The sequence below is a fragment of the Asterias amurensis genome, chromosome 10, assembly GCF_032118995.1.
Source record: "Asterias amurensis chromosome 10, ASM3211899v1".
NCBI classification, from domain to species: Eukaryota; Metazoa; Echinodermata; class Asteroidea; order Forcipulatida; family Asteriidae; genus Asterias; species Asterias amurensis.
In genome coordinates, this window is record NC_092657.1 from 7,433,581 (window position 1) to 7,454,345 (window position 20,765).

At 41.8% G+C, this 20,765-nt stretch overlaps 2 protein-coding genes across 3 annotated transcripts in view; one reads left to right on the forward strand and one right to left on the reverse strand.

The window, feature by feature from the left end:
- Positions 1-16,807, forward strand: LOC139942915 (methylthioribose-1-phosphate isomerase-like). 2 transcript variants are annotated; one of them, XM_071939736.1, is made up of 7 exons: positions 1-91; positions 7,423-7,583; positions 10,368-10,603; positions 11,342-11,511; positions 11,959-12,135; positions 12,766-12,990; positions 14,236-16,807. In XM_071939736.1, exons 2-7 carry the CDS (start codon positions 7,440-7,442, stop codon positions 14,370-14,372), a joined length of 1,089 nt encoding a protein of 362 aa, XP_071795837.1. In that variant the 5' UTR covers positions 1-91; positions 7,423-7,439; the 3' UTR covers positions 14,373-16,807. The 2 variants fall into 2 exon arrangements, with proteins under 2 accessions (XP_071795837.1, XP_071795838.1); XM_071939737.1 differs by lacking the exon at positions 1-91 and adding an exon at positions 113-239.
- LOC139942916 (PIN2/TERF1-interacting telomerase inhibitor 1-like) overlaps positions 15,140-20,765 on the reverse strand; it is a 13,171-nt gene continuing 7,545 nt past the window's right edge. Inside the window, exons 5-6 of the mRNA XM_071939738.1 lie at positions 20,013-20,162; positions 15,140-18,524 (exon numbers count right to left, since the gene is read on the reverse strand). Of these exons, the coding sequence (XP_071795839.1) occupies positions 18,060-18,524; positions 20,013-20,162 (615 nt within the window). The 3' untranslated portion in view covers positions 15,140-18,059. The remainder of the gene's footprint in view (positions 18,525-20,012; positions 20,163-20,765) is intronic.

A 20,765-nucleotide genomic window follows, 5' to 3' on the forward strand; every position in this document is an offset into this window, starting at 1 on the left:
AAAAAAAAAAACCAGGTCAAGTCCACGACGTGATTGGCTAGCCGGCTGCACACAGCTAGAAGAGTCCTAATCATCGCAGATAAAGACCACGGTATGTACCTGACTGAAGTGACAGATGTGTGATAGGGAAGCATCTTTTGATTCAGGGGGTAGTCAAAGACCAACAAAGAGGGCCAAAACTGATGCGATTGGTTAAATTTACCAGACATGGAACACAAGTCAATAATTAGGGAATAACAGTGTGAGTACCCGGTGTCATGACAAAAAATGTCCGCTGGCAATAAGTGTCCGCTGAGCATTCGCAGTATACCCCGGACACTATTTCGCACGGATTACAGGACAATAGTGTCCGCCCAACAAATAGTGTCCGGGTGCCATGCTGCGCCGTGCTGATAATCAAATACAACCTAGAAAGCGTTCAAGTAAATACAAGCCAAGTATAAAAAATAGACAAACAGAACACTTACTCGCAATCAAAAGTATGTCAAGATTAGTATTTGGAAAAGTTTCCTTATGGCGCCACCACTTTTTCATTCGAAATAAAATAATATAGTATCTAATTTACCTGATTGATATATCCCTTTTTGTAAAAATGAGTGAAAAAGTAGTGGCGCCATACGGAAAGTTATCCTAGTATTTTACTATGGTAAAACAGTGCAGGTTTAACAGGTACGGATGTGCTAAATGTTACGATTTACTTATATTTACATGTATAAATATAATAAAATACAACCAAGAATGCTTTCAAGCATATAAGTCAAGTTACAAAATAGACGAACTTTGTCAAGATTCGTATTTTACTTAAGTAATTAAAAAGTCCAGGTTAAATAAATACGAATGAAAGTGCTAAATGATAAATAATACGAATATTTATAATCAAATACAAGCAGGAAAGTGTTACAAAAATGTAAAACTAAAATGTTAAAAACGAAGCAAGGCATGAATGATGATGCACGCTAACCGCGTACACTATTTAGCAAGCTTCCGTAAACAGTGTGACGTCATAGACTCTTGACCAATCAGAACACAATATGCTAACGAGCGGACACTTATTGCCAGCGAACAGTTTTTGTCATGACACCGGTCTTCACTGTGTGGTAACGACCGGGTTGGTGGCTGGTGCTGTTAACGGACCGAGCCTCCGGCTCGGTTCGTTAACAGCGCCAGCCACCAACCAAGGTCATTACCACGCAGTGAAGACCGGGTACGAACACTGTTATTCCCATTAATAAATACCTTTTTTAGCGAATTAAGTGGCTAAAATTTTCCAAATTTTTTGACTTTTCTCTCGGCGGTACTTCCAGACATGTTCAAGGGCCATATTTGAGCTTTTGATGGTTCCCATCTCTTTCGTGCCTTCACTGGGGTCAAAGGAGGCAAATGATCGGACGATAGCTGTTCCTTGTGCATTAAAACGCGCGCATGAGCTCGGCGTCAGTTTATACGCGCGCACATGTTACACACGCGCACTCAAAATTGACACATTTTCAGCGCGTGTATGCGTAAGTGCGCGAAGTTGCAATGAAACTAACAGGGATACAAATAAGCATGCGATACAGTGCAACGCGCAAGGTTTACACAATGGATGCTGATTTAGTGACCACTTATTTGCTATTTTCCAAAGCCGGTCTTTATACCACCGTTAACACTCCCACACGTGACCGGGTTTTGACCAATCAGAGACTTGAAACCGTCCAAGGTATTTATTAATATTATTAGTGTCACTGGTATGGTAATGCATGCACCACATTGGAGCGACGTCACATGTTTCAGACACCTTCTTTGGTTGGTATTTTAATGACTATTCAGTTCAGAAGTTAGTATGGCCATGGCGTGCAAAACAAAATAAAAAATCTCATTTACATTACATTATTGGTGGCTACTAAGCTTCCTTGATTAGAATCATGAGATATCACAGGGCATGACAAACAGTACAACCCCCTCCCCCCCCCCACCCCACCCCGTAACTCAGCAAACAGCATGCGTCCAGCAGGCCAGTATCAGCAAACAGGCCAGCATGAGTCCATCAAGCCAGCATCAGCAGACAGGCCAGTGTGCAGCAGGCCAGTATCAGCAAACAGGCCAGCATGAGTCCATCAAGCCAGCATCAGCAGGCAGGCCAGCATGCGCTCAGCAAGCAGTATCAGCAAACAGACCACCATACATCAAGCAGACCAGCATCAGAAAATAGACCAGCATGCCAGTATCAGCAAACAGACAAGCATGTAAACAGCAGGCCAGTATCAGCAAACAGGCCAGCACGCGCTCAGCAGGCAGTATCAGCAAACAGACAAGCATGTGTTCAACAAGCCAGTATCAGCAAACAGGCCACCATACATCAAGCAGGCCAGCATCAGCAAATAGACAAGCATGCCAGTATTGGCAAACAGAACAGCATGCCAGTATCAGCAAACAGACAAGCATGCGCTCAGCAGGCAGTATCAGCAAACAGGCCAGCATGCGCTCATCAGCAGGCAGTATCAGCAAACAGACCAGCATGCGCTCATCAGCAGGCAGTATCAGCAAACAGACAAGCATGTAGCCAGCAGGCCAGTATCAGCAAACAGACCAGCATGCACTCAGCAGGCAGTATCAGCAAACAGACAAGCATGTATTCAACAAGCCAGTATCAGCAAACAGGCCACCATACATCAAGCAGGCCAGTATCAGCAAACAGACAAGCATGCAACCAGCAGGCCAGTATCAGCAAACAGAGCATCATGTGTCCAGCAGGCCAGCATTAGCAAACAGACCAGCATGCACTCAGCAGGCAGTATCAGCAAACAGACAAGCATGTATTCAACAAGCCAGTATCAGCAAACAGGCCACCATACATCAAGCAGGCCAGTATCAGCAAACAGACCAGCATGCACTCAGCAGGCAGTATCAGCAAACAGAGCATCATGTGTCCAGCAGGCCAGCATTAGCAAATAAACCAGCATGCCAGTATCAGCAATCAGGCCAGTATCAGCAAACAGACCAGCAGGCTAGTATCAACAAACAAACCAGCATGCGCTCAGCAGGCAGTATCAGCAAACACTAGGCATTCGACCTGCAAGCCAATATCAGCAAACAGGCCAGTGCGGCAGTGTCGGCAAATAAACCAGCAGGCGAGTATCAGCAAACAGGCCAGTACAGCCAGCAGGCCAGCACCAGCAAACAGACCAGCATGTAACCAGCAGGCAGTATCAGTAAACAGACCAGCATGCGCTCAGCAAGCAGTATCAGCAAACAGGCACGCATGCGACCAGCAGGCCAGTATCAGCAAACAGGCCAGTATGCGTTTAGCAAGCCAGTATCAGCAAACATGCGCTCAGCAGGCAGTATCAGCAAACAGACAAGCATGCGCTCAGTAGGCAGTATCAGCAAACAACAAGCAGGCAAGTATCGGCAAACAGACCAGCATGCGCTCATCAGCAGGCAGTATCAGCAAACAGACAAGCATGCAGCCAGCAAGCCAGTATCGGCAAACAGACCAGCATGCACTCAGCAGGCCAGTATCAGCAAACAGACAAGCATGCCCTCAGCAGGCAGTATCAGCAAACAGACAAGCATGCACTCAGCAGGCAGTATCAGCAAACAGACAAGCATGTATTCAACAAGCCAGTATCAGCAAACAGGCCACCATACATCAAGCAGGCCAGTATCAGCAAACAGACCAGCATGCAACCAGCAGGCCAGTATCAGCAAACAGAGCATCATGTGTCCAGCAGGCAAGCATTAGCAAATAAACCAGCATGCCAGTATCAGCAATCAGGCCAGTATCAGCAAACAGGCCAGCAGGCTAGTATCAACAAACAAACCAGCATGCGCTCAGCAGGCAGTATCAGCAAACAGTAGGCATTTGACCAGCAAGCCAATATCAGCAAACAGGCCAGTGCGACAGTATCGGCAAATAAACCAGCAGGCGAGTATCAGCAGACAGGCCAGCACCAGCAAACAGACCATCATGTAACCAGCAGGCAGTATCAGTAAACAGACCAGCATGCGCTCAGCAAGCAGTATCAGCAAACAGACAAGCATGCGCTCATCAGCAGGCAGTATCAGCAAACAGACAAGCATGCAGCCAGCAAGCCAGTATCAGCAAACAGACCAGCATGCACTCAGCAGGCAGTATCAGCAAACAGACAAGCATGCAGCCAGCAAGCCAGTATCAGCAAACAGACCAGCATGCACTCAGCAGGCAGTATCAGCAAACAGAGCATCATGTGTCTAGCAGGCCAGCATTAGCAAATAAACCAGCATGCCAGTATCAGCAATCAGGCCAGTATCAGCAAACAGGCCAGCAGGCTAGTATCAACAAACAAACCAGCATGCGCTCAGCAGGCAGTATCAGCAAACAGTAGGCATTCGACCAGCAAGCCAATATCAGCAAACAGGCCAGTGCGACAGTATCGGCAAATAAACCAGCAGGCGAGTATCAGCAGACAGGCCAGCACCAGCAAACAGACCATCATGTAACCAGCAGGCAGTATCAGTAAACAGACCAGCATGCGCTCAGCAAGCAGTATCAGCAAACAGGCAAGCATGCGACCAGCAGGCCAGTATCAGCAAACAGGCCAGTATGCGTTTAGCAAGCCAGTATTAGCAAACATGCGCTCAGCAGGCAGTATCAGCAAACAGACCAGTATGCGTTCAGCAAGCCAGCATCAGCCAGCAAGCCAGTATCAGCAAACAGGCCAGCATCAGCCAGCAGGCCAGTATCAGCAAAAAGACCAGCAAGCGTCCAGTAGGCAAGCATCAGCAAACAGACCACCAGACCACCAGGCCAGTGTCAGTTATTAGTAGCCCCAATACAGGGCAGGTGCACTGTTATTAGTAGCCCCAATACAGGGCCAGTGTACTATAAGTAGCCCTAATAAAAGGCCAGTCTACTGTTAGCCCAAATACAGATGTTCTATTGTTAGTAACCTCAATACAGGGCTGATGCACTGTTATTACTAGCCCCAATACAGGGCTGATGTACTATAAGTAGCCCCAACGCAGGGTCGATGTACTCTAAGTTGCCCAATACAGGGCCAGTGCACTATTAATAGCCCCAATACAGGGCTGGCGTACTGAAGTATAGTAGCCCCAATACAGGGCCAGTGTAACTGTTATTAGTAGCTGCAATAGGGCCGGTGTACTAAATGTAACCCCAATACAGGGCCGGTGAACTGTTAATACCCCTAATACAGGGCCAGTCTACTGTAAGTAGCCCCAATACAGGACCGGTGTACTACAAGTAGCCCCAATAAAGGGCAGGTGCTCTATATGTAGCCCCACATACAGGGCCAGTGTGTACTATTTGTAACCCCAATACAGGGCCAGTGTGTACTATTACAAACCCCAATACAGGGTCAGTGTGTACTATTAGTAGCCCCCAATACAGGGCCAGTGTGTACTATTAGTAGCCCCAATACAGGGCCAGTGTGTACTATTAGTAGCCCCCAATACAGGGCCAGTGTGTATTATTAGTAGCCCAAATACAGGGCCAGTGTGTACTATTAGTAGCCCCCAATACAGGGCCAGTGTGTATTATTAGTAGCCCAAATACAGGGCCAGTGTGTACTATTAGTAGCCCCCAATACAGGGCCAGTGTGTACTATTAGTAGCCCCCAATACAGGGCCAGTGTGTACTATTAGTAGCCCCAATACAGGGCCAGTGTGTACTATTTGTAACCCCAATACAGGGCCAGTGTGTACTATTACAAACCCCAATACAGGGTCAGTGTGTACTATTAGTAGCCCCCAATACAGGGCCAGTGTGTACTATTAGTAGCCCCCAATACAGGGCCAGTGTGTACTATTAGTAGCCCCCAATACAGGGCCAGTGTGTACTATTACAAACCCCAATACAGGGCCAGTGTGTACTATTACAAACCCCAATACAGGGCCAGTGTGTACTATTACAAACCCCAATACAGGGCCAGTGTGTACTATTTGTAACCCCAATACAGGGCCAGTGTGTATTATTAGTAGCCCAAATACAGGGCCAGTGTGTACTATTAGTAGCCCCAATACAGGGCCAGTGTGTACTATTAGTAGCCCCAATACAGGGCCAGTGTGTACTATTTGTAACCCCAATACAGGGCCAGTGTGTACTATTACAAACCCCAATACAGGGTCAGTGTGTACTATTAGTAGCCCCCAATACAGGGCCAGTGTGTACTATTAGTAGCCCCCAATACAGGGCCAGTGTGTACTATTAGTAGCCCCCAATACAGGGCCAGTGTGTACTATTACAAACCCCAATACAGGGTCAGTGTGTACTATTAGTAGCCCCCAATACAGGGCCAGTGTGTACTATTAGTAGCCCCCAATACAGGGCCAGTGTGTACTATTAGTAGCCCCCAATACAGGGCCAGTGTGTACTATTACAAACCCCAATACAGGGCCAGTGTGTACTATTACAAACCCCAATACAGGGTCAGTGTGTACTATTAGTAGCCCCCAATACAGGGCCAGTGTGTACTATTAGTAGCCCCAATACAGGGCCAGTGTGTACTATTTGTAACCCCAATACAGGGCCAGTGTGTACTATTACAAACCCCAATACAGGGCCAGTGTGTACTATTTGTAACCCCAATACAGGGCCAGTGTGTACTATTACAAACCCCAATACAGGGCCAGTGTGTACTATTAGTAGCCCCCAATACAGGGCCAGTGTGTACTATTACAAACCCCAATACAGGGCCAGTGTGTACTATTAGTAGCCCCCAATACAGGGCCAGTGTGTACTATTAGTAGCCCCAATACAGGGCCAGTGTGTACTATTAGTAGCCCCAATACAGGGCCAGTGTGTACTATTAGTAGCCCCAATACAGGGCCAGTGTGTACTATTTGTAACCCCAATACAGGGCCAGTGTGTACTATTACAAACCCCAATACAGGGCCAGTGTGTACTATTAGTAGCCCCAATACAGGGCCAGTGTGTACTATTTGTAACCCCAATACAGGGCCAGTGTGTACTATTACAAACCCCAATACAGGGCCAGTTTGTACTATTAGTAGCCCCCAATACAGGGCCAGTGTGTACTATTAGTAGCCCCAATACAGGGCCAGTGTGTACTATTTGTAACCCCAATACAGGGCCAGTGTGTACTATTACAAACCCCAATACAGGGCCAGTGTGTACTATTAGTAGCCCCAATACAGGGCCAGTGTGTACTATTAGTAGCCCAAATACAGGGCTACGTTACTATGAGGTGGTGTGGCTGATGAGTAGTTTAAAGCATCCGGCTCATCAAGCTCTTATTGTTCTGATCAGCAGAGTGTAGGTGTACATGTAAGTCCCTGTTGTGGCACTTGAGCCAGATACTTTACCCTAATTGCAATCTCCCTGCTTTCATGCTTGATCTTCATTGTATGTAGTTGTGCAGTCGTGCAGTCAACAACTGCAGCTGTAGTTTCATGCTTTATCTTGACTGTTTGCTGTTGCAGATTGATAAAGTACCAGAATGGAGACTTGTCAAACACTTGAAGCTATTCACTACAAGGAAAATAAACTCTTCATATTGGACCAGTTACAACTCCCTAAAAAGCTAGAATATGAAGAAATTACATGTGTGGAAGAAGGATGGCAAGCCATTAAGCAAATGAAGGTATGTATCCATTAGGTTGGACCCAACAGTGCTTGCCTATCAACCAGTCTGATTAAAAAATCCCCAGTTACTTTTAAGTAAAAACCCTTAAACATCAGAGCAACCCTTTTTCTGAAAAAGAGAAACACAAAAGTGGGGGCTAGCTGACCAACAGTTGGAGAAATATTGACTAAACAGCGCGCTGTGTTACTTCATAATTCACTAGGTTGAGTATCTTCAGTGTTGACTAGGGTTGAGTATCTTCAGTGTTGACTAGGTTGAGTATCTTCAGTGTTGACTAGGTTGAGTATCTTCAGTGTTGACTAGGTTGAGTATCTTCAGTGTTGACTAGGTTGAGTATCTTCAGTGATGACTAGGTTGAGTATCTTTTAGTGTGGACGAGGTTGAGTATCTTCAGTGTTGACTAGGTTGAGTATCTTCAGTGTTGACTAGGTTGAGTTTCTTCAGTGTTGACTAGGTTGAGTATCTTCAGTGATGACTAGGTTGAGTATCTTCAGTGTGGACGAAGTTGAGTATCTTCAGTGTTGACTAGGTTGAGTATCTTCAGTGTTGACTAGGTTGAGTATCTTCAGTGTTGACTAGGTTGAGTATCTTCAGTGTTGACTAGGTTGAGTATCTTCAGTGTTGACAAGGTTAAGTATCTTCAGTGTTGACTATGACTAGGTTGAGTATCTTCAGTGTTGACTAGGGTTGAGTATCTTCAGTGTTGACTAATGTAGGTTGAGTATCTTCAGTGTTGACTAGGTTGAACATCTTCAGTGTTGACTAGGGTTGAGAATATTCAGTGTTGACTAGGTTGAGTATCTTCAGTGTTGACAAGGTTGAGTATCTTCAGTGTTGACTAATGTAGGTTGAGTATCTTCAGTGTTGAATAGGTTGAGTATCTTCAGTGTTGACTAGGGTTGAGTATCTTCAGTGTTGACTAATGTAGGTTGAGTATCTTCAGTGTTGACTAGGTTGAGTATCTTCAGTGTTGACTAGGTTGAGTATCTTCAGTGTTGACTATGACTAGGTTGAGTATCTTCAGTGTTGACTAGGGTTGAGTATCTTCAGTGTTGACTAAAAACAAAAATTTTAAAAATATTTGAATATCCGGTTAATTTCGGACAGTTGGCCAGCGGTTAACCGAATACCAAATTTCGCCCATGACTAGTGTATGTGGAATTACGTTTGATTTAGACCTACTCCTTTACATAGCACCATGTGTTGTTTTACAAGGTGCTGTGATTTAATACTTGTGGGATGCCGCGCTTTCGCGCGGCAACCCCGCTAGAAAACTCTACGTATAAAATGCTGCAAGTGTAGCGTTGTGTACAGGGGAGGGTTAAAGTGGCTGGGCAGGGTCACTATACAAATCACTCTGGCAAACCACCCATCCAAAGTTATCGACCCTTGTCCGTCTTTTTTCCGTTTCGGCATTATTTGTCAACCCCATCAAGTGTTTTCCAGTTTCCAGCAGGTCCAGATAGTGGTTCTTTCTCAGTCCGGTTTATATCCCGTTTTGTTTATTTTGTTCCCGTTGAGTTTATTATTTTCCTGTCCTGTATCTTCCCTGTCCAACCGTGTGCCCCTTCCGTATCCCGTCCCATATCTAACTCACGCCTCCGTGCGGTCCCGTTTGTGGTTCTTTCCCGTTTCATGGGTTTGATCCCACCATTCAGTTTAATATTTTCCTGTTCCATGTCCCATATCATGAGTCCCTTTTCATTTTTTCAATCCCTACCCCAGCCCTGTTCATTTTCTCCGTCATTTTATTTTTGCCGTTCCCCCGCCCGTCCCCCATTACACAGACGTACCACTTTGTCCCCCTTCCTCCTGTCCCCATCCTAAATCTAACCCGTTCTTCCTTCCCTACATCCCGTCCGTGAATTGTTCTGTGCACTTTTTTCCGGCCCATATCTTTCCTTGTCCGCGTGGGTCCCGCCAGTCAGGTGGTTCTCCGTTTCGTGTATTTTTCTCTGTCCAGTTTATTTTTCCCTGTCCAATGTTATCATTAGTCTCTTTTTTTCCCTTCTTTTTCATCTTTCCGTATTATATTCCCAGCCCTTTTACTATGTTCGCTTCATTTTTTGCCGTTCCCCCGCCCCCTTCCAGCAGACGTACCACACTGCGTGTCCTACTCCCTGTCCCACAAAGTGCTCTAATAACCCCCACCAACCTTCGTGCATGCTGTCGTCGTGCCTAGCTCGATCCCATGCATTGTTATCTTTACTGTATGTACGCGCGAAGTTACTGCACGGTCGCGCGCTGTGACTATGACATCACAAAGGACGCATGCACTCAATCACAAAGTTATACACGCTCGCGCTTTGACTGTGACGTCACAAACAACACATATCCCCAACCCACGGGTACCCCAAAATTGACCCCAGAACGCAGCATTTTAGCTGGGTGCGGGCACCACTTAACGTGAAAACAACAATGGCGGCGCCCATGCGATTTAAGCGCTTTTATAATATAGATGCTGCCAATTAAACAAGGGACACCGCGGCGAACCCTTTCTCTTAATACGATAAGTGCACTTGGTTCTTTTACATGCATATTGCTAAACACACAGGACCAATGGCTTTACGTCCCATCCAAAGGACGAAGCATTGCTAAGCTAGTGTCTTGCTAAAAATGACAGGGACACTTGTCACGCGGGGGACTCGAACCCACACTCTGCTGATCAGAAACACTGAGCTTGATTCTGGTGCTATTAACCGCTATAGGCCAATGACACTCCAGAACACTCTTTCTCCATTAATATGAATCTTAACCTTGGCTTCATACCTTTCATGGTAGGTTAGAGGAGCACCATGTATTGCTATTGTTGGCTGTCTTGCATTGGCTGTTGAACTAAACAAACATCATCCAACCAGCAAACATGAGTTGATGAGTTTGATAGTGAGGCAGTTGGATTATTTGACGACTGCTAGACCTACAGCTGTTAACATGAAGGGAGCAGCAGAAAGCTTGAAAACACTCATTAATCAGCTTCAAGATAATCAAGATATTACAGCAGATGATATCAGGCAAAGGTAAATAATAATAAAAGTGCTCAGGTCCATGACGCTCATGGCGCTTCAACATTATTACCCCTGGTCACTGGGCCTTAAATCATTCCTTAAACCATCTCAGCTCCCTGGGGAGTATATACAGCCTGTGCCGCCAAATATGTAGCCCAATCAATGCTAATTAATCACAAGAACCATCTCTGCCCTCACAGGTACCCATTTACCCCTGGGTGGAGAGAAGCAATTATAGTGAAGTGTCTTGCTCAGGGACACAAGTGTCATGACCGGGATTCGAACCCACACTCTGCTGAACAGAATCACCAGAGCTTGAATTCGGTGCTCTTAGCCACTCGGCCACGACACTCTGCAAAATTAAAAACTTGGTTTCACTTGTGTGTTTGCACTCACTGGCCAATGAGATATAATAGAGGTGTTGTATGGTGTTTGTATGGCCTAGAAAGGATCGCCAAGTTTCCTTGATTTAGTGCTTTTGGGTTTGATAGTATGGAATGATTTTTTCAAAATAACAATGACAAGAGACTCACTATTTATTCTTTACCGCAATGCTTTATTGCAGACTTCTGTACATAAATTGCTCTTCATTTCTTTTTAGGTAGCAAATTCTTTAAAGTTCCACCTGTAGATGAAGTGTGTGCATCGATCAGTAAAACAGTCTATTGATGACATTGCCAATGTTATTATTGTGGGTAGACTGTACGTACTGGCTTTATATTAAATATTGTTTCTTTTGTTTCCATACAGAGTAATCAGCAAAGCAGAATTGATGTTAATTTCAGATGTAAAATGTAACCAAAGTCTTGGTCATCATGGTGCACAACACATCCTACAGCATTGTCAGCAAGGCAAGATATGTGTCATGACACATTGTAATACTGGCTCTCTTGCAACAGCTGGCTATGGTACTGCTTTAGGTAAGACATCCAAACTCTATCTGCCTTAATTCCCAGGTTGTATCAAAAACGTGTGTGTGATCCCTGGCTTCACGGCAATTACAGGTTGAATGGCTGCAGACTGGCACACCCGGACACATATATTGACTAAACAGGGAGACCACCATGGCAGTGCTCTGGAACATAATCCAGGCAGTGCAGGTTCTGCTCGAGTCAATTTGTCTTTGTGTAACCCAAAATCTGTTTAAGTTTTATGAATATTATTTTATTCATGTAGCATGTATATAGTAAGAATAATAATAATATTGAAGTCTTATCGCACATATATGTATCTACAAACAAGGTACTCAAGGCAATATACAAACTTTCAGAAAGATAGGACATTGCAGTCGTGGTGGTTTGTGATTAGTTGAAATTCAGCATTATAAGTTTTAATTATTAAAGATAAGAATGCTTTGTTTGCTTCAGGAGTGATTCGTGCCTTACATGAAGCAGGTAAATTGGACCACGTGCTGTGTACAGAAACCAGACCGTACAACCAAGGAGCCAGACTAACAGCATTTGAACTGGTCCATGACAAGATTCCTGCCTCTTTAATCACTGATAGTATGGCAGCATTTGCAATGTACAAGAAAGGAGTATCAGGTACAGTCACATTAAACACACACCGAGTAGCCATTTTCATGGTACTTAATATACACACTAAACTCATGCTGCTTTGAACTGCTCATTGTGTCTCACTGTACAGTACTTAGCAGAATCTTTTTTTAAATGAACATACATGTGACTCAAGGAAACTGAACTCGACCAAAATTACTTGAGACTGTAGGACTCTATATAAAGTGACTCGAGACAGACTCGACCGTAATGACTCAAAACAGGTATGCCACCAACATGACTCAAGACTTGGACTTGACCATAAGTGAGACATTAGAATCAAACATGGAGTCAAACGAATTGACCTGATACTTAGGACTCAAACTCTCGCAGCATTTTTACATCTTTTGTGAAAAGGTTCTGTTAATGTGAGTAACCTGTGATGAGGATCCCTGTTATTGCTGTGTCTGGTCGCTGTAGTAAATGTTAGCTGGTCCCCAACTAAGTCATCATTCCCTAATTTGTGTAACTGGTCATTCACAATTATAGCTGCTATAATTTTATAATGGTATATTAACAAAGCAGTGCTTGATGTATTAAACGTCAAACGACACAAAGATGCAAAGATATGAGCTGGTTGTATTTACTCTTCATGTTGTGTTTGTTTATTTATTAAAGCTGTTATTGTTGGTGCTGACAGGGTGGTAGCAAATGGTGATACAGCAAATAAAATAGGTACTTATCAGCTCGCCATAAGTGCTAAACATCACGGCATACCATTCTATGTTGCATGTCCATCTACAACCTGTGATTTCAGCCTTCTGACTGGTGATGCTATTGTAATAGAGGAGAGACCACATAATGAGCTGACATACATCAATGGTGTACAGATTGCTGCTGATGGTGAGTTTTTTCATATCAATCATGTGGCGTATCTTGGCTTAGCGCTTAAGAGCACCGGTTTCAAACTCTGGTATTTCTAATCAGCAAGACACTTTACCATGATGCTTCAGCCTTCAGATGGGACGTAAAGCCATTGGTCCTGTGTGTTGGGAAGGGGATCGCCCCTGTGTTCCTGGTTTGATTGGCAGCATATTGTGCCAGACAGGAATTTGACGTCACAACCCTCCTTTCGCAGCGATATTCGCAAGTGAGTTGAGCAAAATTGCGAATTTGTGACGTCACCATTCGTATTGCATTGGCACTCGCATAATTGACAGAGTCGCATAATTCAAACATACCTGTAGTCCCACATACCTTGCAGGAAAATACTATAATATTTTAAAGCACCTTATGAGAGTCACTGAGTGACGGATATGCGCGCTACATAAGGAGCCACTATTACTATTAATTATTTTATGTGCCACTTTCTACAGTCCTGGAACCAATTTCACAGAGTCAAGATTGAACTGAACTGTTTAGCAATTTTAATGCTAATTGTGATGTCACACTGTAAATCACGTCGGCAATAAACACAATATATCTTACATTCTTAGTGCTTTGTGAAATCAAGCCCTGGCCTAGGCGTTGAACACCTTTGGTCAAAGACCATGCAGTATATTAACTAAGTGTATCCCAACATATGCATAAAATAACAAACCTGTGAAAATTAGGACTCAATTGGTCATCAAATATGCAACAAACTAGTTAAAGAAAAAACACCCTTGTTGCACAAATCGTTGTGCTTTCATGCATAATCAAAGGCTTCAGGCATGAAGTCTTTTATTTGAGTGAGAAATTTCCTCTTCCAAAAATTACGTTACTTGAGGGAGCCGTTTCTCACAATGTTTTTTACTATCAACAGCACTCCATTGATTGTTACCAAGTAAGTTTTATTGCTAACAATTATTTTGAGGAATTACCAATAGTGTCCAGCGCCTTGAAGAGGAGCTCTTACTCTTAGGTCAAATTAATTTATTCATTAGATGGAGGCGATTTTTATGAAAGTGAAAAGAAAAGTACAAGAATCTAACCTCGCATTAAACATTTAAAACATGACATCATTTTAAACAAAAAATGGGTCTGTACTTACCGAGGAGGAATGTTTCACTGATCCAAAGGTAAAGTTCAACACTGTTCTGATTGAATATTGAACCAACAACAGAAATGTGTCTTTATTAATGATTCATCTTTTCTTGTTCTACCAAGGTATTGGTGTATGGAATCCAGCCTTTGATGTAACGCCAGCTGAATTAATAACCGGAGGAATCATCACTGAGTTTGGTGTCTTCAAAGCAAGTGAACTGCAGCACAACTTGACTGCAGTTACAGACCGTAGCGAATAACAACTGGAGGAATCATCACCGAGTTTAGTGTCTTCAAAGCAAGTGAATTGCAGCACAACTTGACTGCAGTTATAGACCGTAGCGAATAAATGAAAGTTAAATGTGACATCAATGAATAACGCAGCATGCAGCGTTCCCGGTTTGATTCCTATGGCACATGCACGCACACGTACATGTTCACAGATGCTTTGAATTGTGGGCAGGTATTTGAATGGTAGCGTCACATATCGATACGATCTATTCCCTACATCAGACAATCTAAAAATGATTATATTTTCTTGTCATAATGTAAACTATGGACTGGCAATGAGGTCAGTAGTGCACATTTATTCCCCCAAGGGGGATAGACTTGCACTATTTACCGAATTTAGGCAGTTCAGATACACCTCGGTCTTAAATGTGAAATAGAAAAACAAACTTTTCAGGGTTTTTACTAAACTGTTTTAATTCAACAATTCATCCATGAGCAATTAAATCAAAACCGATTCAACAATAAAGAAATCATTACATTCCCTTGATTCAGTTTTTTAGTTTGCTGTTCACAGTTCATATCATGAGAGGGCCTTAGTCTAGGGCGACTAGCCACTTGTTACATCATATTGTCAATAATTGAAAGAGAGCATTGGGGCATCATACAGACAGACCAAACATAGTCTGGTTACTTCTTTAATGACTACATTAGCAAATCACTAAGATAATAAGGGACCACACTAGACCAGTGTCATTATGAGTTAGTGTGTACACAGAAGAGCCATTGACAACATGCATGTTTTGCATATCCATTTATTTCAAATTGCTGCCTCATAACAGTGTACAATAGTTGGAAAATCATATCAACTTGATTGGCACAGACATATTTTGTACACAGCAACAGGCATGATTGGTACTTGTTACGACTGTTTTTTCTATAAATTGAATGTACATGTATTTGTACAGCAATATTTGCTGTATAGAATTGGGTCAAAATGTCCTTTGAATTTAGGCATTATTAAGTCATTCTGTATATATGGTAATATTGTTTCTATAGAACATTGTATAATGCAGATCATGATTACATCCATCGACAGACATTTTTCATCACCGGTATATTTTCCCCAAGTCTGTTTTTTCCCTTTGGTTCACTTCGGTTCTTCGGACAAAATTGTTATCTGTCTGTTCATGGAACCTTATCATAGGCTAGAACCATTGCCCATTTTGGAATGCACAAAAACAATAACTCTCAATACGAGAAGTGCCAGGAGGGAAACCAGAGGCCAGTCAACTTTGCAGTTTTTTCAGATAAGGGGAATGCTGCGCAAAAAAATGTCCTGCTTCTGCAAGTGCGGATTGTTTGCTTACGAAAGCAGAGCAATGATACTGGGCCCTTACAAACCAATTGGAAATGCACCTGATTGAGCCCCACACTAGCAGCTGTTGTTATAACCAAACACTATCATACAACAAACCTCTACCTCTATCCAACATGGCTGACGACCCATGAAAATTAATCTCAGGCCCGGATTTCTAAAAGTGGCAGCTTCTTATTTCACCATGCAAATATACAATACTCATTGAAATACTTCCTCTTGCCTTCAACTATCTTTAAATCAGTACATGAGTTAAAGACACTGGCACAGTTTGTAATTGTCAAAGACCAGTATTCTCACATGAACATATGCATAAAACAACAAATCTGTGAAAATTTGGGCTCAATTGGTCATCGAATTTGCAAGAAAATAATGAAAGAAAAAACACCCTTGTTGCATTTCTGTGTTTGCTTTCAGATGCATAATAAAAGGTTTCTGCTGAAGTATTTTATTGTTTGAGTGGGAAATTACCTCTTTCAAAAAAACTACTATATTTCAGAGGGAGCAGTTTCTTACAATGTTTTATACTATCAACAGCTCTCTATTGCTTGTTACCAAGTTAGGTTTTATGCTAAAGTGACAGGTTTTGTGACAGGTGAAACCTGTATGGTTTTGTTTTCTGTTAATTTGTTTAATTCCCTTTGATTTTAACAAAGAGGTGATCTCCATGGTTTTACTCTATTATATTGATACTTCTTTGTCTTTTATGCCATTAGATTACGTTTTACAGTACATTGCATCTGTGGGAATGTTCTTCTGTTCTTCAGCCAATCTTAATCTTAACCTCATTAAGACCCCATGGTCATTGTTTAATGGGACTTGGAGTCACAAGTAGCACTACAAGTAGTCTCATTTGCATACTCCTTTGTATTGTTTGTAGTTTCATGTTTATTCATTAGCTTAGTCATAGCCCAGGAATGCAGTACACTGGTTCCTGTGGGTCTTTTTTTATAATCTTAATTCAGTTGTTCACAATACACCATTCTGTAAGGAGTTGTTTTTAAAGAGATAGTTTTGTACAGCGCTGGGATGGCTGCGTGCAGTTTCCACTGTTGGAAAATGGAATAAAACACATAATCTTCATCACAATGTTGTTTCAAGACTTGATAAAGAACTCTCTGTGTCACACTAACAATTATTATGAGTAATTACCAATAACGTCCAGTGCCTTTAAGACACCACAGACATGTTTCAATTGAAAACCCATGTTTGTATGCACAGCAGGAAGTTCAATGAGTAACAATCCTACATGTGAGAGACACTAGGGAGGTTTCACATGCAAGCACTAACCGTATCCCTTCGCATGAAAACCTCCCTATTGTTAGGCAATCACCATCATGGAGAGGATTACACGGATTGGCTCATGGAATTGAAGTCAAAGCTGTTTGGATTATGTGCTTTAACGTTGAAAACTACAAGATTAGACTACATGTATGTACATAGGCTTCACTTTCTTAAAACAATTATGTTACACACTAGGCACTATTGGTAATTGTCAAAGACCAGTCTTCTCACTTGGTGTTTCAACATATGCATAAAATAACAAACCTGCGAAAATTTGAGCTTAATTGGTCATCAAAGTTGCGAGATAATAATGAAAGAAAAGAACACCCTAATCACACAAAGTTGTGTGCTTTAGATCGGTTGATTTTGAGACCTCAAATTCTAAACTTGAGGTCTCAAAATAAAATTTGTGGAAAATTGCTTCTTTCTCGAAAACTACAACACTTCAGAGGGAGCTGTTTCTCACAATGTTTTATACCATCAAACTCTCCCTATTACGCGTTACCAAGTAAGGTTTTATGCTAATAATTATTTTGAGTAATTACCAATAGTGTCCACTGCCTTTAACCAGGTTATTTTGCACCTAACTTGTTAGTTAGAATAAAAAATTCAAAAATAAAAGCAAATGAGTTATAAAGAGACTGATTCCATATTTCTACATGCTGAGCTACAAACATTTGCATTTTGCAATCAGGGCAATTGTATACAATAATCAGGGACATGTTTACAAGTCCATACAACATAATAGGGATAAAAAAACTCATTGAAATTTTCAAATTTATTTCTTTAGATTATAGAAAGATTCTTTTATATTCAGAGACCTTTTGCAGAATCAGGGAGAGTTTGCAGCTCTGATACACATTCAAGTAGTATTCACATCGTTCCCCCATGTATGGATGATTATTGTAGTTACTTAGGGGAGAGAACAAAGCTTTAATATGGATCAGTCACCAGTCAGGAATTGGTTGCAGATAATACATAGTCCACTTACATGTACCTCAAATAGAGTACAAGTTATAATTTGAATTACATATTGAGCATCACGAGACCCCATGATTTAGCTTTGTTGATTTTTTCTTTTTTTATCTTTCTTTGTAGTTTTCTTTTTCTTCCTCGGTCCTTCTTGCCCAATTTTGTCATTATTTGATTCATCGTTCTGTATATCTTCATTACAAACCACTGCTGCTGCTGCATCCTCAACTTTCCTCCTTTTTTTCTTTTTCTTTTTCTCTGTTTTGATGCCATTGTTTAAATGAACTTCTTTACAATTGTCTTTAACATACTTGTCATCTTGGTCCATTGCTTTATCAGATTCTTCTTCTGTACACTGCTGTATCTCTTTGTTCTTGCGTTTTCTTTTTGATTTCTTCTTCTTTCTCTGGTATGTACTCTCCTCTGTGTTGTTTTGTGTTGTGGGTTCACAATCTGCCTCACCATTACATTCTAAATCCACTCCCATCTCAGATGTTGAAGAGATGTTCCGTTTTTCATGAAGTGCTTTCATCTTCTTAGCAAAGTATTCCTTAAAAAAAAAAAACATAATGGCACAGTGAGTTTTTCAAAGTCAACTTTATTTTAAAATTGAGAATCCCTGGTATAGGTTTGATAATCGTGGTAACTACTAATCAACTTCCATTGTACAAACTCAAAATATGCCCTCACTGTTGTGAAAGGAAGACTGTCATTGGCTGAGAATTGTGCAAGTTCCATGGATCCAACTTGGCAATTGTTGTGGCCTATGGCAAGGGGACTAACCAATAAGCCATTTGCGAGTTAGAGTTGAATAATGTGTGGTACAATGACTCGCTTAGTCACAATGTACCGCTTACATCTGAATTCCTCAGACTAAAGAGACAGTTGATATGTCACATGGTTCGGGGCAACCTTTTAATAACCACCTCCATATGAGCAAACCTTGGTTACCATTGTGCCATACACATTCATTCAAAACTGTGTATGGGTGTTCACCGTCTCTTACGTAACTACGCAATGCTTGCCCCTTATCATACATGTATGACATAGCAACTGTTGAAAAATTCTGAAGAGTTCAAATTTAAGTTGTAACTTGTAGTCAAGCAGGTCATTGTACCAGAAAATATTAGAATTTAACACGCAAATGAACACGCAAATGGCTTAAGAAGTTTGAAAGACGACTTAACAAGACTGATACAGATGAATACAATTTCTGTGGAGCAGTTGACATGATAACACACTTGGAATGTTCTGTTAAGGACAAATTACACAGCAGGGGATCTCCTTTGCAAAGTTACTGTGTACAAAAAAGACACAAAGTGCTGGAATCAATGACTAACTTCTCTCATAGCAAAGATTACTGTGTTATTCCAGAGTCCAGATTTTTGTTTGTCTCACAAACCAGGCTTACGATAGATTGAATGGCTGCCTTTCTGCGGGTGGTGTTGGACAAAATTACACACAGTTCACACATCTCTCTAGCCTTAAGAAGACCATGATGACTGCACTTTTGTCGTCAAAATCCAGCATTTTGGCAAGATATTACTTTTGGAACGTTACCTGTTAATAATAATATGTCTTTACTGCATAGAGTTACTGCTAATATTAGTAGATGTGCTTACCAGTTACTGCTAGTAATAGTAGACATGCTTACCAGTTACTGCTAGTAATAGTGGATATGTTTACCAGTTACTGCTAGTAGTAGTGGACATGCTTACCAGTTACTGCTAGTAGTAGTAGACATGCTTACCAGTTACTGCTAGTAGTAGTGGACATGCTTACCAGTTACTGCTAGTAATAGTAGACATGCTTACCAGTTACTGCTAGTAGTAGTGGACATGCTTACCAGTTACTGCTAGTAATAGTAGACATGCTTACCAGTTACTGCTAGTAATAGTAGACATGCTTACCAGTTACTGCTAGTAATAGTAGACATGCTTACCAGTTACTGCTAGTAATAGTGGATATGTTTACCAGTTACTGCTAGTAACAGTAGATATGCTTACCAGTTACTGCTAGTGATAGTAGATGTGCTTACCTGCATGCTATTTGTGCTAGTAGTAGTCACAACACCGAAATCATTGTCTTGATGAGATACATTTACAACAGGTTTGATGCTGGAGCTAAACCCAAAACCAACGCGACTAGAACCATCTTCACTACATGCTTCATCATCTGAAGCATTCTCCTAAAAAGTGCAACAAACAAAGTGTTATTTTAGTGCAACTTTGGATCTTGACTATAAGAGCCGTTTGTTCAGCTCTTTGTTGTTGGGTTTTAGTATTTTTGATTGGTTATGTTGTGTTTGTATTTGTTTGCTATGGTTGAGATGGTTATGTTGTGTTTGTATTTGTTTGCTATGGTTGAGATGGTTATGTTGTGTTTGTATTTGTTTGCTATGGTTGAGATGGTTATGTTGTGTTTGTATTTGTTTGCTATGGTTGAGATGACAACTTTGTGAAACTACTTCTCATTGTAATAAAGCTACATGTACATGTACATTCTACCATTAAAGCTACATGTACATGTACATTCTACCATTATACAATTGTTGCATGCTGTGACGGGATTTAGGTGTTTTGCACACCCGAGGGTGTCATTTGCCCTTGAGGTCAATTTCTTTTTTATACCATGGTAACACTATTATTCCTCTTCTAGAAGTAGAAGTTCTGTTGTCATTTTCAAACATAATAAGCAACAGACAGTTGTAATTCACTGTTCCCTCAAACCCGGGGCTGTTGCATACAAAGCCCTGGAAAATCAACCAACAGTGGGAACAATCAAGGTAATG

Excerpts from the sequence above, each read along its gene's own strand:
- LOC139942915 (XM_071939736.1), top strand. The coding sequence starts at position 7,440 with ATGGAGACTTGTCAAACACTTGAAGCTATTCACTACAAGGAAAATAAA. Across the intron at positions 7,584-10,367 it reads AAGCCATTAAGCAAATGAAG|GTTAGAGGAGCACCATGTAT; the intron begins GTATGTATCCAT and ends CTTTCATGGTAG. Across the intron at positions 12,136-12,765 it reads GTACAAGAAAGGAGTATCAG|CTGTTATTGTTGGTGCTGAC; the intron begins GTACAGTCACAT and ends TATTTATTAAAG.